The following is a 23,871-nucleotide window of genomic DNA, read 5'->3' as shown; positions in this document are numbered from 1 at the left end:
CATCTGCTGGACATTTTTTGAGATAAGACTTGGCGTCTGTCTTTTGCCATAACCAATGGTTCAATGCAATGTCCATCTTTAAGGAGACGCTGCATGAACCTCAACCGATCGTCAATAGACTCAACACTATGTTTGAACTCTCTCTCTCTCTCTCTCTCTCTCTCTCTCTCTCTCTCTGTGTGGCAGCTGGAGTGTAAGTTGAGTTACTTGAGGCCTTTTGGAGAACGGCCAATGTCAAGCCCCCCGTATTCACCATCTGGACATAGACATGAGTAGACATATAAACCCTAACCACCGGAGATGCCGCACATTTGTGCCGACACTGGAAACATGACGCTTTTATTCCATATCTAGTCGTCACGGATCAAGACACATCCAGGGATGTGAAATGCTCCTTTCCGATACGATTAAACAGAAGCAATTATAGGAAGCAGTTCAGCAATAAGATTTAAGCTTCCCTCAAGCCTTACAATCCTATTAAGCCACAAAAGTGGAGCACCAACCAAACTATTCACAGTGGCGTTAAGTTCTAATATGAGGGTTCAAACTATCAAGATAGAAGGATAAAGACCAACGGCACAAGTCCTTGCAAGGAGAGATCATTTACAAAGGAAAAAAAAATTAGGCAATGAAGAAGTTGAAACCAAACTTTCCAGATGGCACAACCTTGTCGGCCAGTATTAGAGTGTCAGAAGTATTGGCTGCCATGAAGCATCTTTCAAGCGATCACATTCGCATCCGCTTGACATCAGTCTCGGGAACACTCACGTCATTTCGGCTATCCTGCCACTGAACCGAGAAATTGGAAAAGCAAATCAATGATCACAAGCTAGACAAGAACCTTGTTGTGCTGAATGTAATAGCTTTGTCAGTTACATTGTCTAGTCTTAACTGCATTTTCTTTCTTTTACTGGTCAAGTAAACTGAGTGCAATCTTAAAGATAACAATGAGTGCAATCTTAAAGATAACAAGTAGAATTAGTCTCTGTATTATCAGACACAATAATTGAGATGATTGTAGTATTACAGTTTTAAGAGCCAGTGACTCACGGTTTCATCAGGAACAAGGGCATATCTCTCTGATGGGGAGACCCATGCTTTTCCTGTGTAAAGTTTCCATGCATATAAAAAGACGCAAAATATTGTTGAATAGTGAATGGTAAAAGGCAGGGCAAATCAAGATCATTAAGCACCTGACGAGAGATCAAGGTTTGAGGACTGAATTTGCTGTCCACCAGTTCCATCAACACTCAAAGCCTCAATTATCTTTGGCAAGTTCCTACACATTTTCCAAGCAATTATCATCAGTTAAAAGAGATTCAGCAACAACAACGTTAATCCTACAAACGCGAAGTAATGTAGACCATGCATATCACCAGGCAAAGAATTTATTTTCCTTTTCCATTCCTTCAGATAATTATCAGCTCCCTAACACAACCACATATCTTCACTATTACCACCATTACATATTCTCCACAACAGTTGACAATGTCCTAGATCAATGCATTTGACTATTAGATTATTACAGAGATGAACCCAACTCGGAGTGCGAACGTAAAAGAACATGCCCATTAAACCGATCACAGGAATAGTAATTGCAAGACCTATTATCCGAAGAGGAATCCTTCCAGTAATATCGGCCATTTAGTCTATCCAAGCAAACCCCATATATACGTTTGGCCCGAAGAAAAACCCCACATTAACAGATGGCACACTTGAGAGTCACCACGTCCATCTACTACCGGATATTTCCACTTAGTATGAAAACTCAGGACTTGATTCAGTCAATTCACTGCCAGAAGAGTAAACATCCAGATGAAGGGTGACAATATTCTATCTCATAATCTTTGCCCCAGATTAAACATTCTTCATCATATTCAAATATCAGTTCAGTTCCTTGATAGATGCAACAAGGAAAATGTCCACTGGCATCAATTTTCCCATCGCTTGTAAATAAACATGAAGAGTTTTCTCAGGAAAGAAGCAATGAAATTATGTTGAAGTATATGGTGACTGTATGCAGCAACCTACAGAGTACAGGGTTCATTGCTCTTTAATGATGCCAAAAGCATAAGAAGCAATAATTGAAAAATGCATGTAGAAACTTTTACCTATCAACAGATTCCCCATGCCCAAGCTGTCCATTAGTTCCTCTACCCCAGGAGAAAACGTTGCCTTGTTCAGTAACAGCTAGAGTGTGCCTCCATCCGCATGAAACCTGAGCCACTTTCTGTCTCAAAGGAAAAGAACAAACAACGTATTAGCACCAGAAGTGGGAAAAGACAATAAGGATGAAAAGTCGCACTCTCATGCGTGATAAAGGAAATCCAACAGAACTGAAAATAAATGCCATGAGCTATCTTATCAGTTATCCTGATAAATGGAATTAAGGATGTGCCTGCTCATTAGGGAATTCGACTTGCACAGGAGCACAATGATCAACGTTGTCACCTACTCCAACCTGTCCAAACTGCATATAAAAGAGGAGAGAGTATCAGGTAATTTGCAGTCTCAAGACTAAAGCATTAGCTTTAGAAAATAATTATGCAAAAGTTTAAGAATATAGAGGGGAAAATCAGAAATGAAACCCAAAAAAGTCATAATACAGATGAATTCCTCCAATATCCCTCAGTTTTAGGTGAAGTTGCAGGACGAGTCCCCTGTTTTGGAAAAATACCTCTAACACCAGTACATCCACTGATTAAACACATAGAATGCAGAGATTTTTATTTGTCTATCACTCTAACCTTGATAAACTAAAAAAATTAACTTGGAAGGCATCAATCCACATTAAATTATAATATAAAAGCATTAGGCATCAACTCAACTATTTTAATATTATCTCATAAACAAAGTGCATATTGAAGTCACGTAATGGCATAATCCAAAGAACTGTGATAGAGGTATCAATGTGATTCTGTAAAACACGTGGAGTCTGTCTCCAATTTTGCCAAAACCTGAGAGTCAACCTAGAGAAATTTATCCAAAAGAACATGAAATCCCACCCTAACGAAACCAATACCATAGGCAATGGCAGATCCAGACTGCACGTGACAAAAAAAGAACACCCAAGCATTCAGTAAATGTTCATTAAATGAAGGGAATATACAGAGAGAGCAGAGCTCAGTTGAACTGAAAGGCCTCAAAACGTCCCAGGCAAACAACACTGGGCAATTGGTGATTGAATTGATTAGCAAGGCGAAGTCAAACCAAGTGATGATGAAAAGGAAGTCAATAACCAACCAACCTTGTTCCAACCCCAGCCATATAGTTTTCCATCAGAAGTGAGCGCCATAGTGTGTCTCCAGCCACCAGATATCTGGAAAATAGAAGTTGGGACATTTGAACAGAGATAACGCATTCGTCTGACCAGATACAGTCAGTAAAGCCTATCTCAACGTAACATTTAGCCAACAAAGTATCAAAAGTACTAGCACGAATGAAAAGCCTAAACTAGGGGAAGAAAGAATGCGAAAAAGGTGACGAAGTGATGCCAATTAGACCTACATAAGCACGCGTCTTCATCAGTCGTGAATTATCGGTGGTAAGAGAAAGTTGAGTATTCTTTTATTTATACGTTGTCCAAATCAAAATCAGGAAACCGGTGAAGCTAAGTTCAAAAAATCACTCCCATGGATCCATTCACAAGCACTTTCTAAAAGTCAGTCATTCCATTTTTCCTATAAGGGCCTTTCATCAATGATCTTTAGTAGGCCAATAGGCATTGGAAGAGAGACAGAATGACAGCTGCAATTGAAGGATGTGTCACCTGAGAAACGAAACTTCCATGCAATGCCTCCAGCTTGTGAGGAACAAGGTGATCTTCAAAATCTCCATGTCCAAGTTGACCATATTTGCTCCATCCAAATGTGTATAGGGCACCAGAAGCAGATACTGATATTGAATGTCGCCATCCGCAGGCAACCATAACCATCTTTTCTTCGTTCAACTGATTGAATTCGTAAGAATATTAGAACCATAGTCCTTGATAACATATAATGAAAGAATACAACCAACAGTTATAAGAAGATTATGATATGTTTACAATAACAAATAATAAAGTTTTTCGTTCGAAAGTCAAATGCAGCATTGTTTTTCATGAACATCAGAAGCAGGCAACAGACTAGCAAGACATGTTCTCTCCATGTCAGGAAACAATTGTGGTCCACATGCCATGCCACATGGCACGGAATTAATTAATACCCTATAATTTATATTGGGTTAACAAAATGCTTCTTGTTTTGGCTACAAGTTCTTTTATAGGAGAAATTATTACTCAATCTAAAAAACAGTGCCCCACAAATCAATACTGTAGTTGAATCATCCAGACAAAACTAGTTGCTGGTGAAAAACCATCAGTTCCTGAACAGGCCAGCACACATGAAATTTGAAAACCACAAGAAAGCTGGCACGAAAACCGAGATGAAACTAATAATATAAAGAAGAGGAGTATCAGAGACACAGAGCTGCAGAATCAAACCCATTTCTCTCACGGCAATTTGTTAGGTAATCATATAAACTGCTTCTTATGTCTGTTTATCCTTTTCCCAAAATAAAAAAAGGGTTCTCTACACTTTGACAACCACAAGTAATAATTATGTAACCTAGCAGTGGCTTGCCTTCACAATGAACATATTGCAGCCTATTAAGCAGTATCAAACGTATATTTGACAAGCACATTGGTGATTTTGACTGCTACATGAAGTCAAACTGTCTTGTACTTTTCTCACTCCAAATGCTGATCGGTTAGCAGAGAAAAACTTCCAAGTATTTGTGTAACACTTCATGCATAGTCTCCTGACAGACAACTACACATCGCAGGATAAACAGCATGGGATGACTGAAAATTACTTTAACTAGTAAAACTCCACATCACGAAGTTATTAACTTACATGAATAGCAGAAACTTTCTCAGGAACTAAGCGATCATTTCTGTCACCTAGGCCCAAGTTACCATAACGGCCCCAACCCCATCCATAAAGCTCTCCAGATTCTGTCACTGCAGCAGTATGTTCAGCTCCAGCTGCGACCATTTTGATAGGGATCCCCTAGAAGTTGCATCACAATGGCAAATCAAATAAGCTATTTAAGTCAATCCCTCGTTCTTCTGCGGAGTACACTGTAAAATGTTCCTGTGTGTCATTAATTTGTACTGGAACACAAATGGAGGCTCATTTTAAAGGCCTCAAATAGTCAAACATTGACGCAGCCTTGGAAGAAAAACTGAGCGTAATTTTGGGCAGTAGTGCACACACAAATCTTTCTCAAAAAGGATGCTGGTTAAAGATGGCTTGTCTAAGCGGTGAGCGTCAAACATCCTCCTTGACATTATTCCCAAGAAATAACTTTCCACTACCTGAAATGCATGTATCTTCTGTGGCAGAAGAGAATCCTCAGTGGTGCCAAGACCAAGTTGACCATTTTGATTCCTCCCCCAGCTTCAATCAAGCAAAGAATTTGTAAGGAAAAGAGTAAGGCACTTGTCTGGTTTTATGTTGGTGACTTCAACCTAAAGCATTCTATCAGGGAACAATATCAACATGGAGGAACCACACAGGACAAGTTTCTTTAAAAATACCCAAAAGCTCTAGGAAGATCAAACTTTAGATTGATGAAGTACCTCTTACTGAGATGGTTAACAACCTCCAAAGTAGGATTGGCGATTCGTTTGTTTGCGTCACATGTCGTGTTATGTCAAATCTAGGTCTTATCCGAACATGGCCACATTTAGTAAGCGTTCCTTATTTTGAAACGCAGACATGACATTCAGGTAACAGGCTATACGATCGAACAATCAAAGATATAATCTCTTATTTAAATGTGTAAAACTGTGTTTAAAAATATTAACTTGTCATGATGCATATATCCGAACATGTCAAGTTGAACGAACAACACATTGGCATGTTTAATTAAGTGTGTCATAAACAGGATTAAAAGGGTCAACCTCCTAATGACACATTCATATTTTGTGTATAAACAGGTTGACCCGTTTATGACATGAACATGATGAAGCTCAACCAAAGCACGCTTGATACGTGTTATGTACCTACTCTGAAGCTGTGAAAGGGTTAGTGTTGATGGTCACATCATGACACTGCAAAAGCACTAAAGCTCTGGTTTTGGAAGGTCCAAAATGAACACACGTCATATCACTAGCAACTTACATGTCATACATCACCAAAACTTGAAAATGCACAAGACTGCATAAAATGGGTCAGCCATTTATAGAACACTTTTGCTAGCTTGGAAGAAGATATAGGCATTCAGTGGAACACACAAAACTGAAGACACAAAATTTAACTTTAGTAGGTACTTAAAAGGAAACAAACCCTCATGTGCGAGTAACTTTCAGATATGTTAGATTCTGTCTGTCATATGTGAGCTCTTTTATGTGTATGCTCTTTAGAACCCCAATTCTTTTCTTATTTAGCTCAGTCCCCTCAAATTTTAGTTTTGTTAAATCCATATCACACTGCAATGAAGCAAGCCACCAATTTAAAGATTACTCAGTCACATGGCCCAAAAGCTCCATGCTAGTTCCCCCCCCCCCAACCCAAGACAGGTAACATCTGTGTGCACCCACACTTTCAAAGAGAAAGAGAGAGAAAGAGAGACCAAACAATATCTTCTCAAAAGAAAAAGAAAAATTACATGAGCTCATCAAAATTAGACTATTAGAATATCTTTCCATCAAATAATTGTGGAATTAAGGAATTTTGCATGTGTCTACCTGCAGTGAGACATGTCATACTGAAATACAGCCAAAATACAATGAAAACACAAGTCAAGCGATGTCGAAAATTCCCGTGAATCGCAATCACAAGAAGAGCAATTCAGCAAAAGAATCTGAAGACACCAAGCTTTTAAACATCCAGGTTATCCCCACCTACAACCGTAGGGATCAAAAGAAGTTCAGGATTGGTTTACATCTTATTCAGTTTCAACAATTACTTGAGTTTCTGATAAACACCGTAAATAAATAAATAAGAGAATATGATAACCTCTGGACTTCTCCTTCCATAGTCACGGCCAAACAATGGCTATCCCCACAAGCAATTTGCTTTATTCTCAAACCCTGTAAGGCTTTGATTGGTTGAGGCGTAAAGACATCACTAGAGTTGCCATGACCCAACCTCCCAAAGTCACCCCTGCACATTCAACAAAAAGCTTGATTCTCCTCCGACTGACCGGGTCTGTAGTATTAATGTTGCTTATGTACAAACTAACGTCTCCATAAGTTAAATTTGACATTTTGTAGGTGAAGAAAGGAGTTTAAGTTTATGTTGTGTAATACCTATTCCTTTTTCCATCTTTGTTATAACCTCATTGCGAACATTCATCTCAACGGTAGTTATCTCAAACAGAAATTCACGCAATCGCCAAATAAACCTAGACGCCAATCTGAAGGTGAAAACATCTATTCAAGTCCAAACAGCTGCCCAAGGTGACTCTACCATTCAGCAGAATGATTGAAAAGGCCAAAAATTTTATACTGTAAGATTAAAAGATTGGAACAGACCATCCCCAGCTATAGACTTCCCTAAGCGATTCAGTATATGCAGTAGTGTGATCAGCTCCACAAATAATAGATGATACTTCTTGACCATCCAGTGCACTCAAATGTGTTGGTGATGAACGATCTTCAGCATCCCCATGGCCTAGTTGGCCATCCTCCCCTCGTCCCCATGAGCAAACAACATATCCAGCTGCAGATGACACAGAGTAAGTTTCAAAAATGTATGAGGCCGACCTAAATTTAAGAAGTTATTACTCGGCACAAAAATTGGGCCATGCAAAGCACTGGAATTCTTTTTTCAAAGATTACATCACAAAGACACCAAGAGAAAGTACCTAAGATGCAATTATCACAACGATCAATCCGAAAGAAAACAAAGATTCTAACACTTGTGCTGAATCTTACCATTCTATTTACTCCACAAACCAAGTTCATGATCCATGAATTTGAAATTTGGGAAGAGACTACAACAATTTAGGTTTTTCTTTTTTTTCAAGAAAAGCTCTCCTCACTTGTACAGACTCTCAAGCACTACGGTGCCGGAACAATGATTGAACTAGAAACACACAAGGTGCATTAGACTCCCAGCCCTAATCAAGCCAAAAGTAAGTCAGTTGCATACCAAATCACCGACTGATGATCAGCAAATTTCAGGCAAAGGTTTTCGTCCACAATTTATCATCCTATGAAGGGACCGCAACAAGACACAGTGGCAGGAGTAGCAGTAAATAATCTCAAATTTCCAGATCCTACGCTGTCAAGCAAGCTTTCTGGAAATCCTTATCAACGGGCTGGCATAGGTTTAAATCCGTTGGTACGTGATAATTACATTGATTGCATCCAACCCACACCTTGATTATCTTTCAAACTAGGGGTGTAATCGAGTCGAATCTAATCATATCGACATGGTTTAATGATCAACTATGTGCAGTTTGATGCTCCACTCGAGCTTATTTCTCAAGCTCAAGCTCTATTACCAAGATCGAGCTCGACTAGATTAAGTTTTCATAAACCTCAAGCTCGAATAAGCTCAACTTGATTAAGTTTTGGAGAAGCTCGGATCTGTACTGCTTAATTTGCTGCCAAATTTCATTCTAAGCTCGAGTGGAGCTCAAAGTCCAATGCTACAAGTACAATAAATATCATAAACGTATCATGTAATTAAGATGAGACATTCAACAACTTAATTGAACCTGAGAGCTACCTGGATCACGTATTTTCAGGTTCGAGCTTGACTCAACAAAATGATCAACCAACTAGAACTCAACTCGAACTCGAGATGGATCCATTCGTCTGTCCTCAAGTAAAATAAAATTTGAGATAGATTGAGAAGATAGTCGACTCATTTATGGCCTCCTTTCAAACATTACGAGGAACACGGATGCACTCATGTTCCCTTAAAATGAAAGGCCTGAAGACAGAACCAGAGCTCTGAAGTGCCAAAAGGAAAGGGACCAGAACCCCATTGTCAGAAGACATTCGACAACTTACACGACACTCTCAACTATAATGCTCCACATTTTGCAAAAGACCCAAAAGGGGGAAAAAAACAGCTTGTTTTTTTCTTCTTTTTTTTCCTTTTAGCTCTTTAGTCGTAACAATAGAACGCAATGTTAGCAAGCAATGCGGCGCGGCGCACGGCAAACTTGCTCAATGGAACACCCGAAAAGCTAATAAAACTAAAGAATCGAGGATCCACATTACCGCGCATTTCGTCGCACAGCAAACACAAACAGCAACAAAACCATAGGGGAGCGCAAAGCAGAGTTCGCGAAGCTCACAGAGAAGCGCGACGGAGTGACTGGCGCCAGCGGAGATGAGAAGCACGCGCCGAACGGGAGCACTGACCTCGCCGCTGCCAACGCTAGGCGAATCCACCTCCATTCTTCCTTCTCCGGCGAAGAAGAAGAGAGAGCGAGTGAATGAACTGAATCGCGGGTAAATGACCGACGGAAAGAAGACTGATTCGGGTGGGGGGACACAGAAGAAGTTGCAGAGCTCGCTCGGGAGTTCTACAAAAGAGGGAGAGGGAGAGGGAGAAGGTGTTGTTGAGGGAAGGAGAGAAGCGGAGAGCAAGAAATAATGGAGGAGTACTAGGCACAGGGGCGCGATAGTGACGTCACGTGTGCATCTTCATAACATCGCCATTCATCTTCCGTTTTGTCCGCTTCATTACTCGCTCTCCCTCACAGGAGTCACAGAGCTAGAGAGAGAGAAGACGAAGACGAAGACGAAGACGAAGAAGGGAAGTTCAAAAGATGAACAATTGAAAAGACCGTTGAGAAGGTAGATGCAGTTGAGCTAAACAACAGCAGCATTGAATTTTAAGGCCTGGGGGACATTTTACTCTCTGTCCGAAATTCATCTCAACTATTAATCCTGTGATTTTCCGCGAAAAACGAATGATCATAATTATCCAATATTGTTCCGTGTAATAATCTTCTCGCAATATCTAATAAAATCCCGACTTTCTATAAACGGGTCTACCCTATTCTATGTAGTCTCTAAACTTTAATACAATGCGTAATATCGTCCCTAAGATTTAGTTCAATAGGTAATGTCGTCCCTGCTTTTTAAATTTATTCAATGCAGCCACTAAACTTTAGTCCAATGTTCAATACGATCCGCGAACTTTTAAACATTTTCACATGATTCGGGGACACATTGCACATTTATCAATAATTCGAGGATAACGTTAAATAAATAAATAAAAAGCCATGTGACGACACTGTATATTGGCTTAAAAATTTGGAGACCGTGTTATACAAATTAAAAGTTTAGGGCCGATCAAAATTTTAGACACCGTTGGTGCTATTATCCGTATAAAAATGAAACATCGGTTCACAACCGACTCATCTTGAGAGGATATTTCCATCCCATAGACGATAACGAAATATCTCATGAAACAATAACGCGATAATGCACAGGGCATGTTTGTTTGTCGATTTTTGACACTTTTCCATATGTTTCCGTTAATGTTAAATTATAATCCATATGTTTGTCAGAAAAAGGGCCTCTCACCGGTTGATTAGATTATTTTCATCATTTATTTATTTTTCTTTTTCTGTCTTTTAAAAAAATTTAAAATGATTTTTAAAGATTTAAATTTTTTATTTTTTAATTTAATTTAACTAAAAAATTTTAGTTAAGATTTTATTATGATGAAAATGCCCTTAATCAGCCCGCCGACGAAGGTTAGGCCTTTGTTTGAAATAGCTATGACGACTTTAGTTCTTTATTTGAAAAAATGATAATACTTTATATCTTTATTTGAAAAATTTTCAGAAAATTATGATAAAATTGATAGGTAAACTTACATGTTAATAACTGACTGATGTGAAAGTCTCCACAATTCTCGAATTTGGGCACGAGCAGCAAAATTTAAAAACAAAAAAAAAAGTAAAATGTTAAAACCAAACACTTTTATAATTTACGGCCAAAGCCAAAGTGGGAGACTTAGACCTAAACAAGTTCTTAAACTACTTCGTCTGAACTCTGACACATAAAATTCGGGAATATTCTACGGGATGAATCGAAGAAAAATATTTCATCTCAACTTAAAGAGTGGCGGTGAGAAAGGTAGATTCCACGTCAATTTCAATTGGCTATCGTCAGGTAGACATGTATAATAACCTCCCGTGCCTATGGTGAGTCATCGGAATTTTAGCTTCTACGTCGCCAGCCTGTGTTTCGCACAGTATCTTACAACCGACTTGTCGGCAGTCTGCCCTCAATTACAAGATACTTTTATGATTTACAGCTAAAGTGGGACACTAAAATGAAAAAAGGTCAAACTCGCCTGTCAACCGAAAAATAGCGTGGGAGTTTTAGCTCCTACGTTATCAGTCTGTGCTTCGTACAATATCTTATAATCAACTTGTCGGCACGGCAGTGTGTACCCTTAATTACAAGACACTTACTTTTATGATTTACAGCTAAAGCGGGAGACTAAAATGGAAAACGCCAAACTCGCTTGTCAACCGAAAAAAACACAAACAAACGTTGGGGAGACTTCTTGTGAGATTTGCCCGGTGGGGGGCCCGGGGCTCACCACTCGTGGTTGCCCCAGTGTCAAACGTGGGACCCATTTTCTTTCCTGTTTTTTTCATTTTTTTATTTTTTGACTTTGCCGCGTTTATTTGGATTACCAGGGGATTGGTGAAGCGGAGTTAAATGACGGTGATGGGATTAGGCCGAGAGTAGAGAGACCCAACTAACGGTCAGCGAAGAGGAGGCGCTCAAGCGCCCGATTGCGCACGTGACTTGTTGGGCGGAACAGGACTCGCGCACGTGTCAAAAGGGGAAAAGGACGAGAGACGAGGAAGCGGGGCCGCGCTAATCGCGGCCTATGTTGTCCGGACAAACATGGGAGTGATGAGAAATTGTACGAGGGGAAAGCAGCTTCAACTCTTTTCACGTGCTTGATCTCGACCGCCAAATTTCTAAAAAGATCCTAAATTTCTTATAATTTTACAAATTTTATTTTAAATTTTTTAGCAATTTTTTTTCAATTTTTTTATAACAGTTGAGTTCTAAAAATTTTACATTTGTGCCAATCCAATCCATTGATCGAAAATCGCTAACGTGACAAATTTTATATTAAATATTGATATTTTTCCATATTTTTTTATTTTTATTTTATTTTATTTTTTCTTTCTCGTTCTTTTGTTTTTTTCCTCCCCTTCTTTCTGTAGCCGATTGCTGAACCTTGACAACCGACCGGAGGCAAGGGCTAGCATGGCCGTCCTCGCCCTCCTCTAGCGAGGGTCAACCCTCACCAGCCCTTGCCTCTAGCTAGTTGTGGAGGTCCAATCGGAGGAATAAGGGAAGAAAAGAAAAATAATAAATAAATTATCACATCAACGTCGATCACGCACGTCGGTGATTTCCCATCAAAATTAGCCTGGATTGACCGAGTTGACATAAATGCAAAAAGTTTATAATTTAACTGGATAAAATTAGGATTGAATTGGCATAATTGCAATAAATTTAGGACTTTTTTGGCAATTCTCCATGATCTTGACCACGACGTGCTCTGCTGGACAGTTGGGATTGAAATGGAATTAGATCAGACAGGAGGATGCCTGTCTTTGTTATATGAATGGCTAGTTTCACAGGAATAGCAATAGCAATAGCACTTCGACTTGGATCGAAGTCACGCCATGTGCGACACAAGCCAAAGACAATACCACTTTCGAAAGAGCACAAAGAAAACGTCACTTTTTAAAGGTACAAGAGCTCGATTACCTAAAGGGTGTTATGTCCAAAGTCGATGTGATTGGGTTAGGATGCCTTTATTTCGGAAAAAAATAAATAATTTGAAATTATTTTTCTTAAAAAAAAATCGTTCCTATTATAAGAAATTACTTTTCGAAGAATTTTTTAAATTATTATTATTATTATTTTCATGAAACAAACGGAGCTACAATGAAAGGAAGGAGCGACTTGACTCCCCCGCTTTGGATAATGTCGTTGTGGACATTGTGAATGCCGATTGGCTTGCTATTTTACATTATATGAATAACGAGCCATTGAGAGGCCAATTGGGTCCCTCGAGGGATGGAGAGACGCCCGATGCATGCAACTCCAAAAGCCCAAAGGAGAAAAAAAATCAAGCAACAAAGAGCCCAACTGAAAGCAAAACGAAAGCCCTCGTCGTCTGGCTAATGCACGCAAGTTCAAACCTAGGCACTGCTATTATTAGCGATTAGCAATACCCAAGCCATTTGGTTACGTTTCGTCATCCGGATTCGAATTGGGATATACTCGAACCACTGTCCTCAGCAAGTAACCGTCTCTGGGAAGTCGACCTTAGAGCACGACCACTCTCGACAGACAAGAAGTTCGCGGAATTATGGTACGGCCTCATGAACAGCGGAAGGCACTTCCTATGGCTCGTGTGGTCAAACTCCACCACCGAAAGAGAGCGGCGGCGCCATTCCGAAGGAGAAGGGAGGCGACAGTGGAGAAGGGGTGCATTGTGGGGTGTGCTCGGGAGGAGGTTCTGCACCACAGCTTCATTATGGTCTTCCTGGTGCACAGCAGGTGGAACTTGATTCTCGGGAGAGCGTGGTCGCCCAAAAGCCGATGGTGTGCTGGCCGCTTTCCGCCGACTAGAGGGTGAACAACCAGCTCGCACATTTTCCGCTAAACAAACGGAGCCCACGATCGAGTTTAGACTCCTTTTCACCCTCACTTGTCGGAACACAATCGCTGGTCAGCGATAACGACTGGCATTGTTAGCGATCGTGTGATTATTAGAAGTGATACTAATCGGCTATCCGGGTGGCGATCCTCAGGCGATGACATGCGTCACTTCATCACTCTATTAGAAGATAACATGAGTTGTTATTTTTATTTTTAAATTTTTTTTTTATCGAATCTAGGCTTATGTCATCTCTAGGTCGGATTTCTTATCTAGCATTTTGTCCAAATCTATTCGAGTTTATCTAGTTCAGAGAACTTCACTAAATATTGGATATAATAGTTTGTTATTATATTCGGACTCAAATTCGGACTACCAAATGCAGCCGCCTTCGAGGACACGTGGTGTCAAAAGAGTTCCATCCATTCGCAAAGGTCTCCATAGACTAGTCGTTGACTTACGTAAAAGCCATAGTATCGTCGAATCGTCAACTATTTCATCTGCCACTCTGCAATGCATTTCTGAATTCCACATATGGAATTTCTCTTGCCCAATCGATGATGGACGAAAACATGTCCTTTGTGCGGTCGATGAAATTTGAAAATTACCGTCGGACAATGATGACAAGGTTTCTATGGATCAAATTAGCATGTTAAATATGATTTAATTAGAGGTGTCAAATAGATGGGTCGGATCGAAAATGGTCCGATCCATATTGATCTATTTAACCTGTTTTGACCCATTTTCATGCAGTTTAAATCTAATGACCCATACCCGATCCCGTATTACTTAAACATTGCATATAATTTGATAAAAAAAAAAAAAGACATTGCTAAAACAGTTCATGTAATACAAATCTAGTGCACTTTTTTTTTGGTAACATTTATCAAAAAATTATTCGTTTATTTTTTTAAAATTATTATTTTTCCTTTTTATTTTCTTTTTCTTTTTCGTTTTCAAAAGTGTGGTGAGGGCCATCCAACCATCGCCGACCGCAAGCGAGGGTCGGCGACCCTCTCCGGCCACCTCTGATGACAACGTTGAGCTAGGTGGTTGAGATGCTTCTACGCCATGAAAGTGAAAATCTATGATCAGATGCAAGAATAATCGCCCGTGTCTTATCTCTAAATTAGTGGATAGTGGCAGGGTAATTGTCTTTGGATGTCCCAACCTAGAAAACATAATTTAGCAAGTATTTAGGGACAAGTCTCAGTTTATCTATGTTTTTTCTTCTCATAAATCTATTAAAGATTATAGAATATGATAGTTTCCTGTAAGAGAGATGATTCACGAACAAGTACGCTTTGCTATCTTATTAGTGCTTATCTTTGGCGCTTATGATCCAGTCTTATGAATTCTCTATTTGGGCGATGGCCGACCGCCCTACTCGAGTGTTGGCGAGAGTCCGCCGAACTCGTTGGGAAAAAAAGTAAAAGAAAAAAAAGAAACATCAAAAAAATCTTTTTATGACTCGTTTAGGATAGTAAAGTAACCCATTTAAAATTCATTTAAGATCCATTAATTATTAAGTGACCCATTTATGATCCACTTAAATTTGTTAAGCAACCTATTTATGTCCACAGTTTTAAATGCAAGTTAATATATGGGTTCTTGACCCATTTTGCCCTCTAGATTCTAATCAATAAGAATTAGTCTCCCGAAATGTAACATGGTCAAACAACTCAATAAACAATTAAATTTATATGTTAATCAGAAAAATGCCTTTGAGCGGTCAATTGATCTCAAAGAAATATATGAAGTACCTCGCTACAAACTTTCTTTTTGCTCCTCGGATCCACGTGCAAAGAGAGAGGAGAGAACGGAAGATAAAGTTACAAGCAAAAACATCTCTTGAGCATAGTGCTTTAAAAGGAAATGGAAAGAAATACCAAAAAAATTTCTAAAATATATCGTATTGGGATCAATTCGGTCTTAAATCGATCGGTTGAACCAATTTAATCATAAACCTTTTGTACTTATGCCAATTGAGTGCATCCGATCAATTTTGGTCTAAAATTATTGAGGCGGACGCCGGCCATCCTATGTGGCACAGTCAACATTGATGTGAATATTTTTATAATTTTTTTTATGAAAACAAATTTATTATTATTTCTTTCTTCTTTTTTCCTTTTCGGTTTGGCACGTGAGGCGGCGCTCATGGCCAGAATGAAAGGAAATGAAAAAAGAAATATCAAAAGGAAAAGAATTATAAAAAATTCAAAATCATTAAAAAGGGTTCACATCAGCATCAACATCGACGTCCATTCTAGTGATTTCCGATTAAAATTGATCGGATGGATTGAATTAGTATGAATATTAAAAATTTAAAATTAAATTGATCGGATTGAAAAGTTTAGGAATGTAATTACTTTTAACAAAGAAAAGAGCCATCAAAGTCTAATAGGCAATCCTTCCGTATCGAAAACGTCCCCCCAAGTCATAATAATCAAATACATTTGCGAATTTTTCTCGAGACAAATTATTGCGTTCTTGATCACAAAAAAAAAAAAAAAAAAAGGAAAAAGACAACGAACGGCAGACAACGTCGATCTATCCGAAGAGAGCCCCCCACGCAAACGCAACGACCTCTTTCCCGTTCTCTCTCTCTCTCGCTCTCGCCCTTCCTTATCTCTGGAAATCAACGTCCAATCTTCAGCGAGATCCCAAAGCCTTGGCGGGTCTCCGACTCAGTCCCAACTCACACGACTCGACCCTCTTTACAAGGCCGCCATGGACACCGAAGCTTCATCGTAACGACCTCCTCCCTTCTCATCTCGATTTCCCGACGTTTCCATGTTTCTCAGCCACGCTTCTTCCTTAAACATTTTGCTCTGTTTTGTCGTTCTTTTCCTTTTCCTTTGTTGTTTCCGAAAGGTTCGAGACGAGCGAGATGTTGGGGACTTTCCTGGCTTCGACCCCGCTGCTGAAGGAGGCGTGGAGGCTGTGCCGCGCCGCGAACAAGATGGGGTGCGGCGGCTTCACGGCAGAGCAAGCCGGCGGCGTGGGGTACGTGGCGTTCTCGGGCGTCCAGGAGCTGCCGGTGCTCGGTTTGGATCCGAACTGCGGCGTGCTGACGCCGCTGGACGTGGCGGGCCACAGGCTGTTCGCCCCGTTGAAATGCCGCCACGACGGTGAGGAGCCGGTCATGGTCCACTCCGGAGTGCTTCGCCTCTTCCTTCATTACCATTCGCGCCTTGATTTTCAAACCCAGGTTAGCAATTCCTACTTCCCTAAAATTTCCGTCATCGAGTCTTCTCGAAAAGTTAAACTTTACGTCACCGCCGAGGGTGCTTTCTACAGTTTTGATAGTAAATTTCTCGAATTATCTAACAAACAGCATAGTAAAATAGCTCAACTTACGGTAAATGACGGTACGGGTGCTTAGTAATTATTCTTGATAATCGTAATTTTCTTACACGTCCTTATAAATGACTAGTAATCATCGTTCACATGTAGTGATTCGACTCAAGTCTTGTGAGATTGAATATTCGAGTGTCTATAACTTTCCTGGAAAAATGGTGACTCCTGCCTTGACTAATCAATAAAGTTATGGAGATATTTTATGGGCTCTAAGTTTTTGTACTCACACGTTCGTTGGTTAAATCGTCAATAAAAAGAAAGGAAAAATGACAGAAAAGGTCCAGAACTTTGATTAAATATGCGATATCGTCCTTTGACTTTTAATTTGTTCGATGTGATCCCCGAATGATTAGTAATGTTTAATCTAGTCCCTGCGCTACATAAAAATTGTCCTATGTCGTCCTTCTTTTAATTCAAATTAAACGGAATCTGTTGGTGTGATTTCCAATTCTTTAAGTTTGAACATCGGATAACAAAAAAAAAAAGGGTCGCAAAATAAAAAGTCGCACGTGAATTGTCCAAGTAAGATATTCATTTCTAATCAGAATATAATCTGCGTCAACAAATAACATAGATACGTTATCGCCCTAATTTACATTTTCCCTTTCTAAATTAGATAGATAAAAAGATGGACGTCTTGACTCATCATCTATAAAAATCCAGCTCATCGTGCGATAATTCACGTTATCAAATAGTGTATAGTTTGTCATTGGAGCAAACGGAACTACTCCATTAGAAATATATCAATAGTTTGGGATTCAATTAAAAGCTACGTTGTGAATTGAGTCAAAATTTGGGAACTTTCGTCTAGTTTTCCTTTTGGAAAAGACTAAGAAGTCTATTTCCTCGCGAGGGTCCGGGGGCAAGTCAATCCGAACACATGCTAATAATGTAATGACCAATACCAGACGATTCGCTACTCGGGGAGTCTCGCTATCTTATACTGCGCTATCCCCAAGAACAAGAAGTTCTATAGCTTAGTGCTAAATTTTATAATTAATTTGCCGTCCCTAAGTAATTTGATAATTATTGCCTGCCTATCTTCTTCCTCGGGTTAATAAATTATAGGTCGACTGGTCCCGGTTGCACATAATTTAAGGTCCCCTTGCCTCAGCAAATCTTCAATAATGGTGCACTTGGCAATCAACATGATGCTCTATGGCATGGAGGACAAAAAAAGAAGAAGACGAGATTAGGACTCTGTCGGGAAAAAGTTAAGAGAATTAATTATGTAACTGTCTAGAGGTGATTACAAGAATAATAGTTTATTTTCAGCCACGAAAAATAAATAACATTTAATTAAAATTTATCATAGGATCTACTCTTTTAAGAATTTATGGCTCATAATGTTATTCTCACAGTCATTCAAAAATTGTTATGTTAGCAAACCACAAAGATTAATGTTGTCTCAACCAAGAATAACATGAAAGAGGCCCGTTCGAGACAGGAATTGATCATATTTAACGAATCAAATGACCTTGTAAGGAGATGTAACACAAGATATGGAGGGTTTACAGAGAACTTTCATCATCCGAGACTTTGTGATGAGATTCATATAGCTGATCGTGTTTAGTACGATTAAGGCTTGGTCTCTCATCATCGCACGAAACCAAATAACATAATATATAGAATTTAGAATACCATGACTACTTATCAAAGTTGGGATAAACATGCTGTGCGGCATAAACTTTTTGACGATTTGTCAATTTAGTCATAAACTTTTTCAATTATGTCAATTTAGTCATAAACCTTTACCAATTTAGTCCTAAACCTGTTATATTTGGATAATCGGGAGAAATGACCGCATTGACAAATTGTCAACATGTTTAAAACTAAGTTGGAAAAACTTCAAAAAGGTAGGACTAAATCGACACAATTGAAGGATTTAGGATTAAATTGAAAAATCGTCAAAAGGTTTACGACTAAATTAACACAATCTTTGGACCAAAAAAAAAAAAATTAACACAATCGAAAGTTTTGAGACTAAAGTAGCCATTGTACAATATGTTCAGGATTTTTTGGACAATTTTTTGATAGTCAAGATTGTATATTTACATAGATAGGCATAGGGAAATGAGCCCGAACAAGCTAAGTAGTTGTGACGACACAGACCCTAGCGGCGGGCGCAAGAGGAGGGACGGGCAGGGGAGGTTGCGCCTCTAGCCTGGACTTACGCGGGGTGAGGCTAAGCGTATGTCTCATGTCCCACATTGCTGAAAGGGAAGTGTTAGGCTAAGTGATAGGACATGGGGTTCTCTATTCTGTGTAACACGTTTTAAAGCTGTGAGGGCCGATGGATCCAAAGCAAAAAATATTATACAATTGTAGCGTCCTGTCTCCTTACATATGGTATTGAGCCAATTCTAGCCTGGAGTTGATAAGGGTTGGGGTGTAACGCGGTTTAAAGCCACGAGGGCCAGTGAATCCAAAGCGAACAATATTAATAATAGCCTCCTATGTCCTTACACTAGTCAACTAGTGATTGTCCTTACCACCAATAAGGACAATCCCGATCATAGTCGTAATTTAGTTCAGGCGCACTAATAATTTCTTAAGCCGGGAAAAGTACAGGACACCCCAAGATTCCAGACACGGACTGAACTGAAAGATGCTTTCTTATCGCTTTGTTCGTATCCACGCACCTTTTGGACATTAGACTAGCAGCTGTAGACTCTGACTTTTAGTTGAGACACCAAGAGTCAAGATAGCCAAAATGCGTTTCAGTTGCCTCCGAGCTTTCTTTCTTTCTACAAGCAAAGCTTATCTTCAGGAATTACGATGTTAATACATCGTCATTCGGATGTCAAAAGAGAAAAAAAAATGTTGTCGTTCCACGTAATCCTATGAAATTTGCATTTTTGATGAGTTATTTTCAGCAAACTAAAGATAGTTTTCGAGAAAACTAAATTGTAATGTTTTATCGGTCAATCTCGAAACCTTGTGAGATTGATTGAGTGGACGGATATTTAAACACGATAGATTGAGTTTTTGTCTCGTTTGTAATGATGTTCTGCTTAACACGTTTGAGTGTTCGTGCCTCTGACCGTCTGCCAAAGAGCCTTTAATACTTTTGCTGGCACTAACCTAAATGTGCATCACGTTTGCTGGTTTTTCGTGGAAACATGCATATTGTAGGCAGGTCATGCGTAAGAAGTTTAATCAGTTACCAATTCGGGAAAACTACCCAATTAGTTTTAAGATGGATGTCAATTCAGTTCTTAACCTCACTAACTTGTCAATTGAGTCATAAACATTTTCGCGAAGTTTTAATGTAGTTTTTCCGATCTATTTTCCCTGGAAATCACAATTTTACAACTAATGTGTAGAAACTTATACAAGTAATCTATATCTTTGTCAAAATAAGAATAAGTCGTTCAAACCCAACCTATATTTCTTATGTCAGAGTACCATCTTTCCTTAAATTTATCGATCCTACCGATAACACGTCATCTCCCCTGTGTCTTAATACAACTTCTTATACAAACTCCTAGTCCGTGTTTAAAATAGGGGTTAGATATCAATCTGTGTCATACCGCCTTAGTTTTATTTCTCAATATTCGTGCTATGCCTTTTTACTAGATTAAATTGGAGGCATACAAAATGCCAATTTTTTTTTCAAATGATGATTTGTTCATTCTCATAGGTCCACGAAACACAATTAGGCAACTTACTTAATGGTTCATTGGTGTCTTAAAGAGTCGTAGACATGATTTTAGTTCTACGAGTGAGTGAAGTGTTTCGAAAAATTTATTCACTCGGGCCCTTTTTATTCACTAGATTCAACGGTTCGATTTGGTTTGATAATTCCTATATTAGGTCCGCCCCAATAATTCTTGCTTGATCTTAGTGGGCTACTTTAGGGCTTAGTGCTCCACTACTTAAATTAATGTTGGTCCACCAAATGACGAGTTTAGTAAAAAGAAAAGGGTTTAGTGCTCTTTCTGCTGTCCCATTGCCAAATTTTCCACAATGTCTGCAAGATTTAATTATACCAATAGGCATATATCGTAGTGAATGGGCGGGCTCTCCGCCCGCGATTGAAATGTTAATTTTTTTTAAGGCTTGGACGGCCGGGGTAAGCTCGAGAAGAGAATTGCTTTCTCGGCCATTTTGTCCTTCGGGCCTATCCACGTCGATCAAGCATGGGCGGGGGGTCCAACGGCTTCATTAGGTCCATGTAGCCTTAATACATATTCCATAAACGTAGATGAAGTCTATCTACGTGTTAAACATATTTGGACACACATTATCATTTGATGAACATGTTAGTGTCGTTTTAACTTGCTTAATAAACAGTTCCGTAGGTTTAGCAACTGCAGCACGAACAGTAATTTCTACTGGATCTATACGTGTAACTCTTCTAATTTGACTTGATTCGGTGTAAGTTTTGACTTTCAAGTGAAGTTTTTGAAGCTTTGTAATCGAGATTTGTTCAGGAAATGTTCAATTAGATTTCAGGAAATCTTTGATGTGTATGCAGATTGGCAGCTTGTTGGAAAACACCAAGTCAATAGTGATCACAGGCCACTCCATAGGAGGATCAATTGCCTTCCTCACAGCTCTTTGGCTCCTCTCCTACCTCAGATACATCTTCCCGCCCGTGCCGGTCTTATGCATTGGCTTCGGCTCTCCTTTCCTAGGCAACGAGTCGCTTTCCCAAGCCGTCCTCCGCGAAAGATGGGTTGACAGCTTCTGCAACATCGTGTCGACGTGCGATATAATGCCGAGGTTATCTATCGACCAGTCACTTGTTCCAAACCCCCATTGGCAGGCCCTCATAAGATTCTGGTACACGTCTATGATGTCACCGGACTCTATGAATTCCCCTAACCTCCAATTAACTGAAGAAGAAAAAGCCGGGCTACTTTCCTTCGTGGCGGCCGACATGGAGCGCCTGGCGCAGGCAGGGGAAGGCTTGGGAGGGAGGTCGTTTTGGCCGTTTGGGAATTACTTGTTTTGTTCAGATGAGGGCGTGATCTGTTTGGATAACGCGGTATCGATCAACAAGATGATGCATTTGATGTTATGGACAGGTTCTCCAAATTGTATCGTTGAGGAGCACCTTAAGTACGGGCAATATGTTGAAAGATTGACTCATCAGTCTTTGAAGAGAAGCTTCATGGAGGGAGACCTCTCTGAATCAAGCTATGAAGCAAGTGTTTCGATGGCCTTGAACTCCCTGGGAACATATCGACAGGTAGGAACATGGTATCTTACGTCTTCGAGTGATCACAATCCGTAAATGTATCGGTCTAGGCTTTTCATTGTCGGGTGCAATTTCCTCAAGTTCTTAAGTTCTTTGATCCCCTTACTTTGCAGGTACTGATTGCACCGATGGCAAAAGATTGCTTAAAGATGGCGAGGCGAATGGGACGCGCGCCGAACCTAAACGCCGCCAATTTAGCCATTAGGCTATCCAAAATCAATCCTTACAGGGCGGAGATAGAGTGGTACAAAGCTTGTTGCGACAAGTCCGACGAGCAAAGAGGATACTACGATTCTTTCAGGCACAGGGGGGCCTCGAAGAGAGAGTCCAAGATAAACATGAACCGGTACAAGCTCGCAGCCTTTTGGGACGATGTCGTACACATGATCGACAGGAAAGAGCTGCCGCACGATCTGCACAGGAGGTCAAAATGGGTGAACGGGGCGCAGTCCTACATGCTTCTTGTGGAGCCGTTGGACATCGCTGAATATTATCGGTCGGGGATGCATCTTAAGAAAGGCCACTACATCGGCAACGGAAGGGAGAGGAGGTACGAAGTTTTTGATCTGTGGTGGGCTGAGAGAGTTGTTAGCGAGAAACCGGAGAAAAGGAGGACCAGGTATGCAAGCTTGACCCAAGACACTCGCTTCTGGGCAAGGGTGGAGGAAGCAAAGGAGTGGCTGGACAACATTAGGAGTGAGAGTGACCCAAGGAACTTGGCTTCTCTTTGGGATAAACTCATTGAGTTTGAAATTTATGCAATGAAGCTGGTTGATGGAAAAGAGGCGTCTGCTGATGTTGTGGCTAAGAATTCGAGCTATAGTCTGTGGTTAGAAGAATGGAGAGCATTGAGATCGCAGATCTTTCCCCTTATCGCGTCGCAGTCGATGTCGCTTGTTTAGGATGATGACTCGTGCCACTGACTTTTTATTAGTTTAACATTAACCCGACGTGAGTCGAGATCTAAGGCATCTGAGATTGGGACACATGAAATCAACTGGGATCGAGAGATGTACAGTAGGTGTGGCATTGAGCTCCCTCTGGGCAGATAAGCAGCCTCCATGGCCATGGAGGAGCCACCGCCTCGAGATCTAGAGGATCGACACCTCCCTGGCTACAGGACTTGGTGGCAAGGCTGAGATCTCGGTGGTCATGGAGGAGCTGCCAAGATCGATGGCGACGAAGCACAAAGTGCACCCGCACCAGGGATGATATTCTGCATTTACATCACCTCTGAAACTTTCTCACCGGTCGACCAAAGATGCATGAGGGGCTGCTGAGCGATGTGAAGACAGGCAATGTAGTTCTGTGCTGGGAACAAATTCCATCTTTTGTGCTTTGTTGGAATGTTAGCTAAGTGGTTATGTTTTGTGTTAAAACGTTAATTATTGGGCTTATTTGTTAATAAGGGTATTTTGGTCTTTTCGATTATTACTAGGGTATACATATTGATGTAATCCACAATTATCGAATAACAATTCTTCTTCTCTCTTTCGTTTTCACGCTTTCATGGTATCAGAGCCGAGTTAAAACCTAAACCTAAAATAGCCGCTTGCCACTGCGAATCTCATCGGAATCGTTGGATCTGACCGGCGACCCATCGTCCGGCAACGTCTGAGTCGGCGAGCCCAAAAAAAAAAAACG

At 40.1% G+C, this 23,871-nt stretch overlaps 2 protein-coding genes across 2 annotated transcripts; one reads left to right on the top strand and one right to left on the bottom strand.

Annotated features, from left to right (window-relative positions):
- Positions 1 to 323: 323 nt before the first annotated feature.
- On the bottom strand, positions 324 to 9,762 carry LOC115725970 (ultraviolet-B receptor UVR8). Its single transcript, XM_030655655.2, has 12 exons — positions 9,298 to 9,762; positions 7,520 to 7,706; positions 7,002 to 7,148; positions 5,357 to 5,438; positions 4,893 to 5,048; positions 3,770 to 3,949; positions 3,248 to 3,319; positions 2,399 to 2,470; positions 2,112 to 2,230; positions 1,194 to 1,279; positions 1,051 to 1,103; positions 324 to 795 (listed from the first exon to the last, which is right to left on the bottom strand). Exons 1-12 carry the CDS (start codon positions 9,398 to 9,400, stop codon positions 727 to 729), a joined length of 1,326 nt encoding a protein of 441 aa, XP_030511515.1. The 5' UTR covers positions 9,401 to 9,762; the 3' UTR covers positions 324 to 726.
- Positions 9,763 to 16,226: 6,464 nt separating this feature from the next.
- LOC115725959 (lipase-like PAD4) lies at positions 16,227 to 23,579 on the top strand. The gene is made up of 4 exons (XM_030655638.2): positions 16,227 to 16,411; positions 16,536 to 16,872; positions 21,502 to 22,218; positions 22,341 to 23,579. The coding sequence occupies exons 1-4, from the start codon at positions 16,392 to 16,394 to the stop codon at positions 23,127 to 23,129; spliced, it is 1,863 nt and encodes a 620-aa protein (XP_030511498.1). The 5' UTR covers positions 16,227 to 16,391; the 3' UTR covers positions 23,130 to 23,579.
- The last annotated feature ends 292 nt before the right edge of the window (positions 23,580 to 23,871 follow it).

Source organism: Rhodamnia argentea, chromosome 1, assembly GCF_020921035.1.
Source record: "Rhodamnia argentea isolate NSW1041297 chromosome 1, ASM2092103v1, whole genome shotgun sequence".
NCBI lineage: Eukaryota > Viridiplantae > Streptophyta > Magnoliopsida > Myrtales > Myrtaceae > Rhodamnia > Rhodamnia argentea.
Note: the sequence above shows the minus strand (reverse complement) of the source record. Positions and strands in the feature narration are given on the sequence as shown.

What these genes read in the sequence shown, in the direction of transcription:
- LOC115725959 (XM_030655638.2), top strand. Translation starts at nt 16,392, where the DNA reads ATGGACACCGAAGCTTCATC. An exon ending in ATGGACACCGAAGCTTCATC is followed by an intron (nt 16,412 to 16,535) that starts GTAACGACCTCC and finishes TGTTTCCGAAAG; the next exon opens with GTTCGAGACGAGCGAGATGT. An exon ending in CCCTGGGAACATATCGACAG is followed by an intron (nt 22,219 to 22,340) that starts GTAGGAACATGG and finishes CTTACTTTGCAG; the next exon opens with GTACTGATTGCACCGATGGC.
- LOC115725970 (XM_030655655.2), bottom strand. Translation starts at nt 9,400, where the DNA reads ATGGAGGTGGATTCGCCTAGCGTTGGCAGCGGCGAGGTCAGTGCTCCC. An exon ending in ATGGAAGGAGAAGTCCAGAG is followed by an intron (nt 5,439 to 7,001) that starts GTTATCATATTC and finishes GCTTGATTGAAG; the next exon opens with CTGGGGGAGGAATCAAAATG. An exon ending in ATGGCTGGGGTTGGAACAAG is followed by an intron (nt 2,471 to 3,247) that starts GTTGGTTGGTTA and finishes TTTTATATGCAG; the next exon opens with TTTGGACAGGTTGGAGTAGG.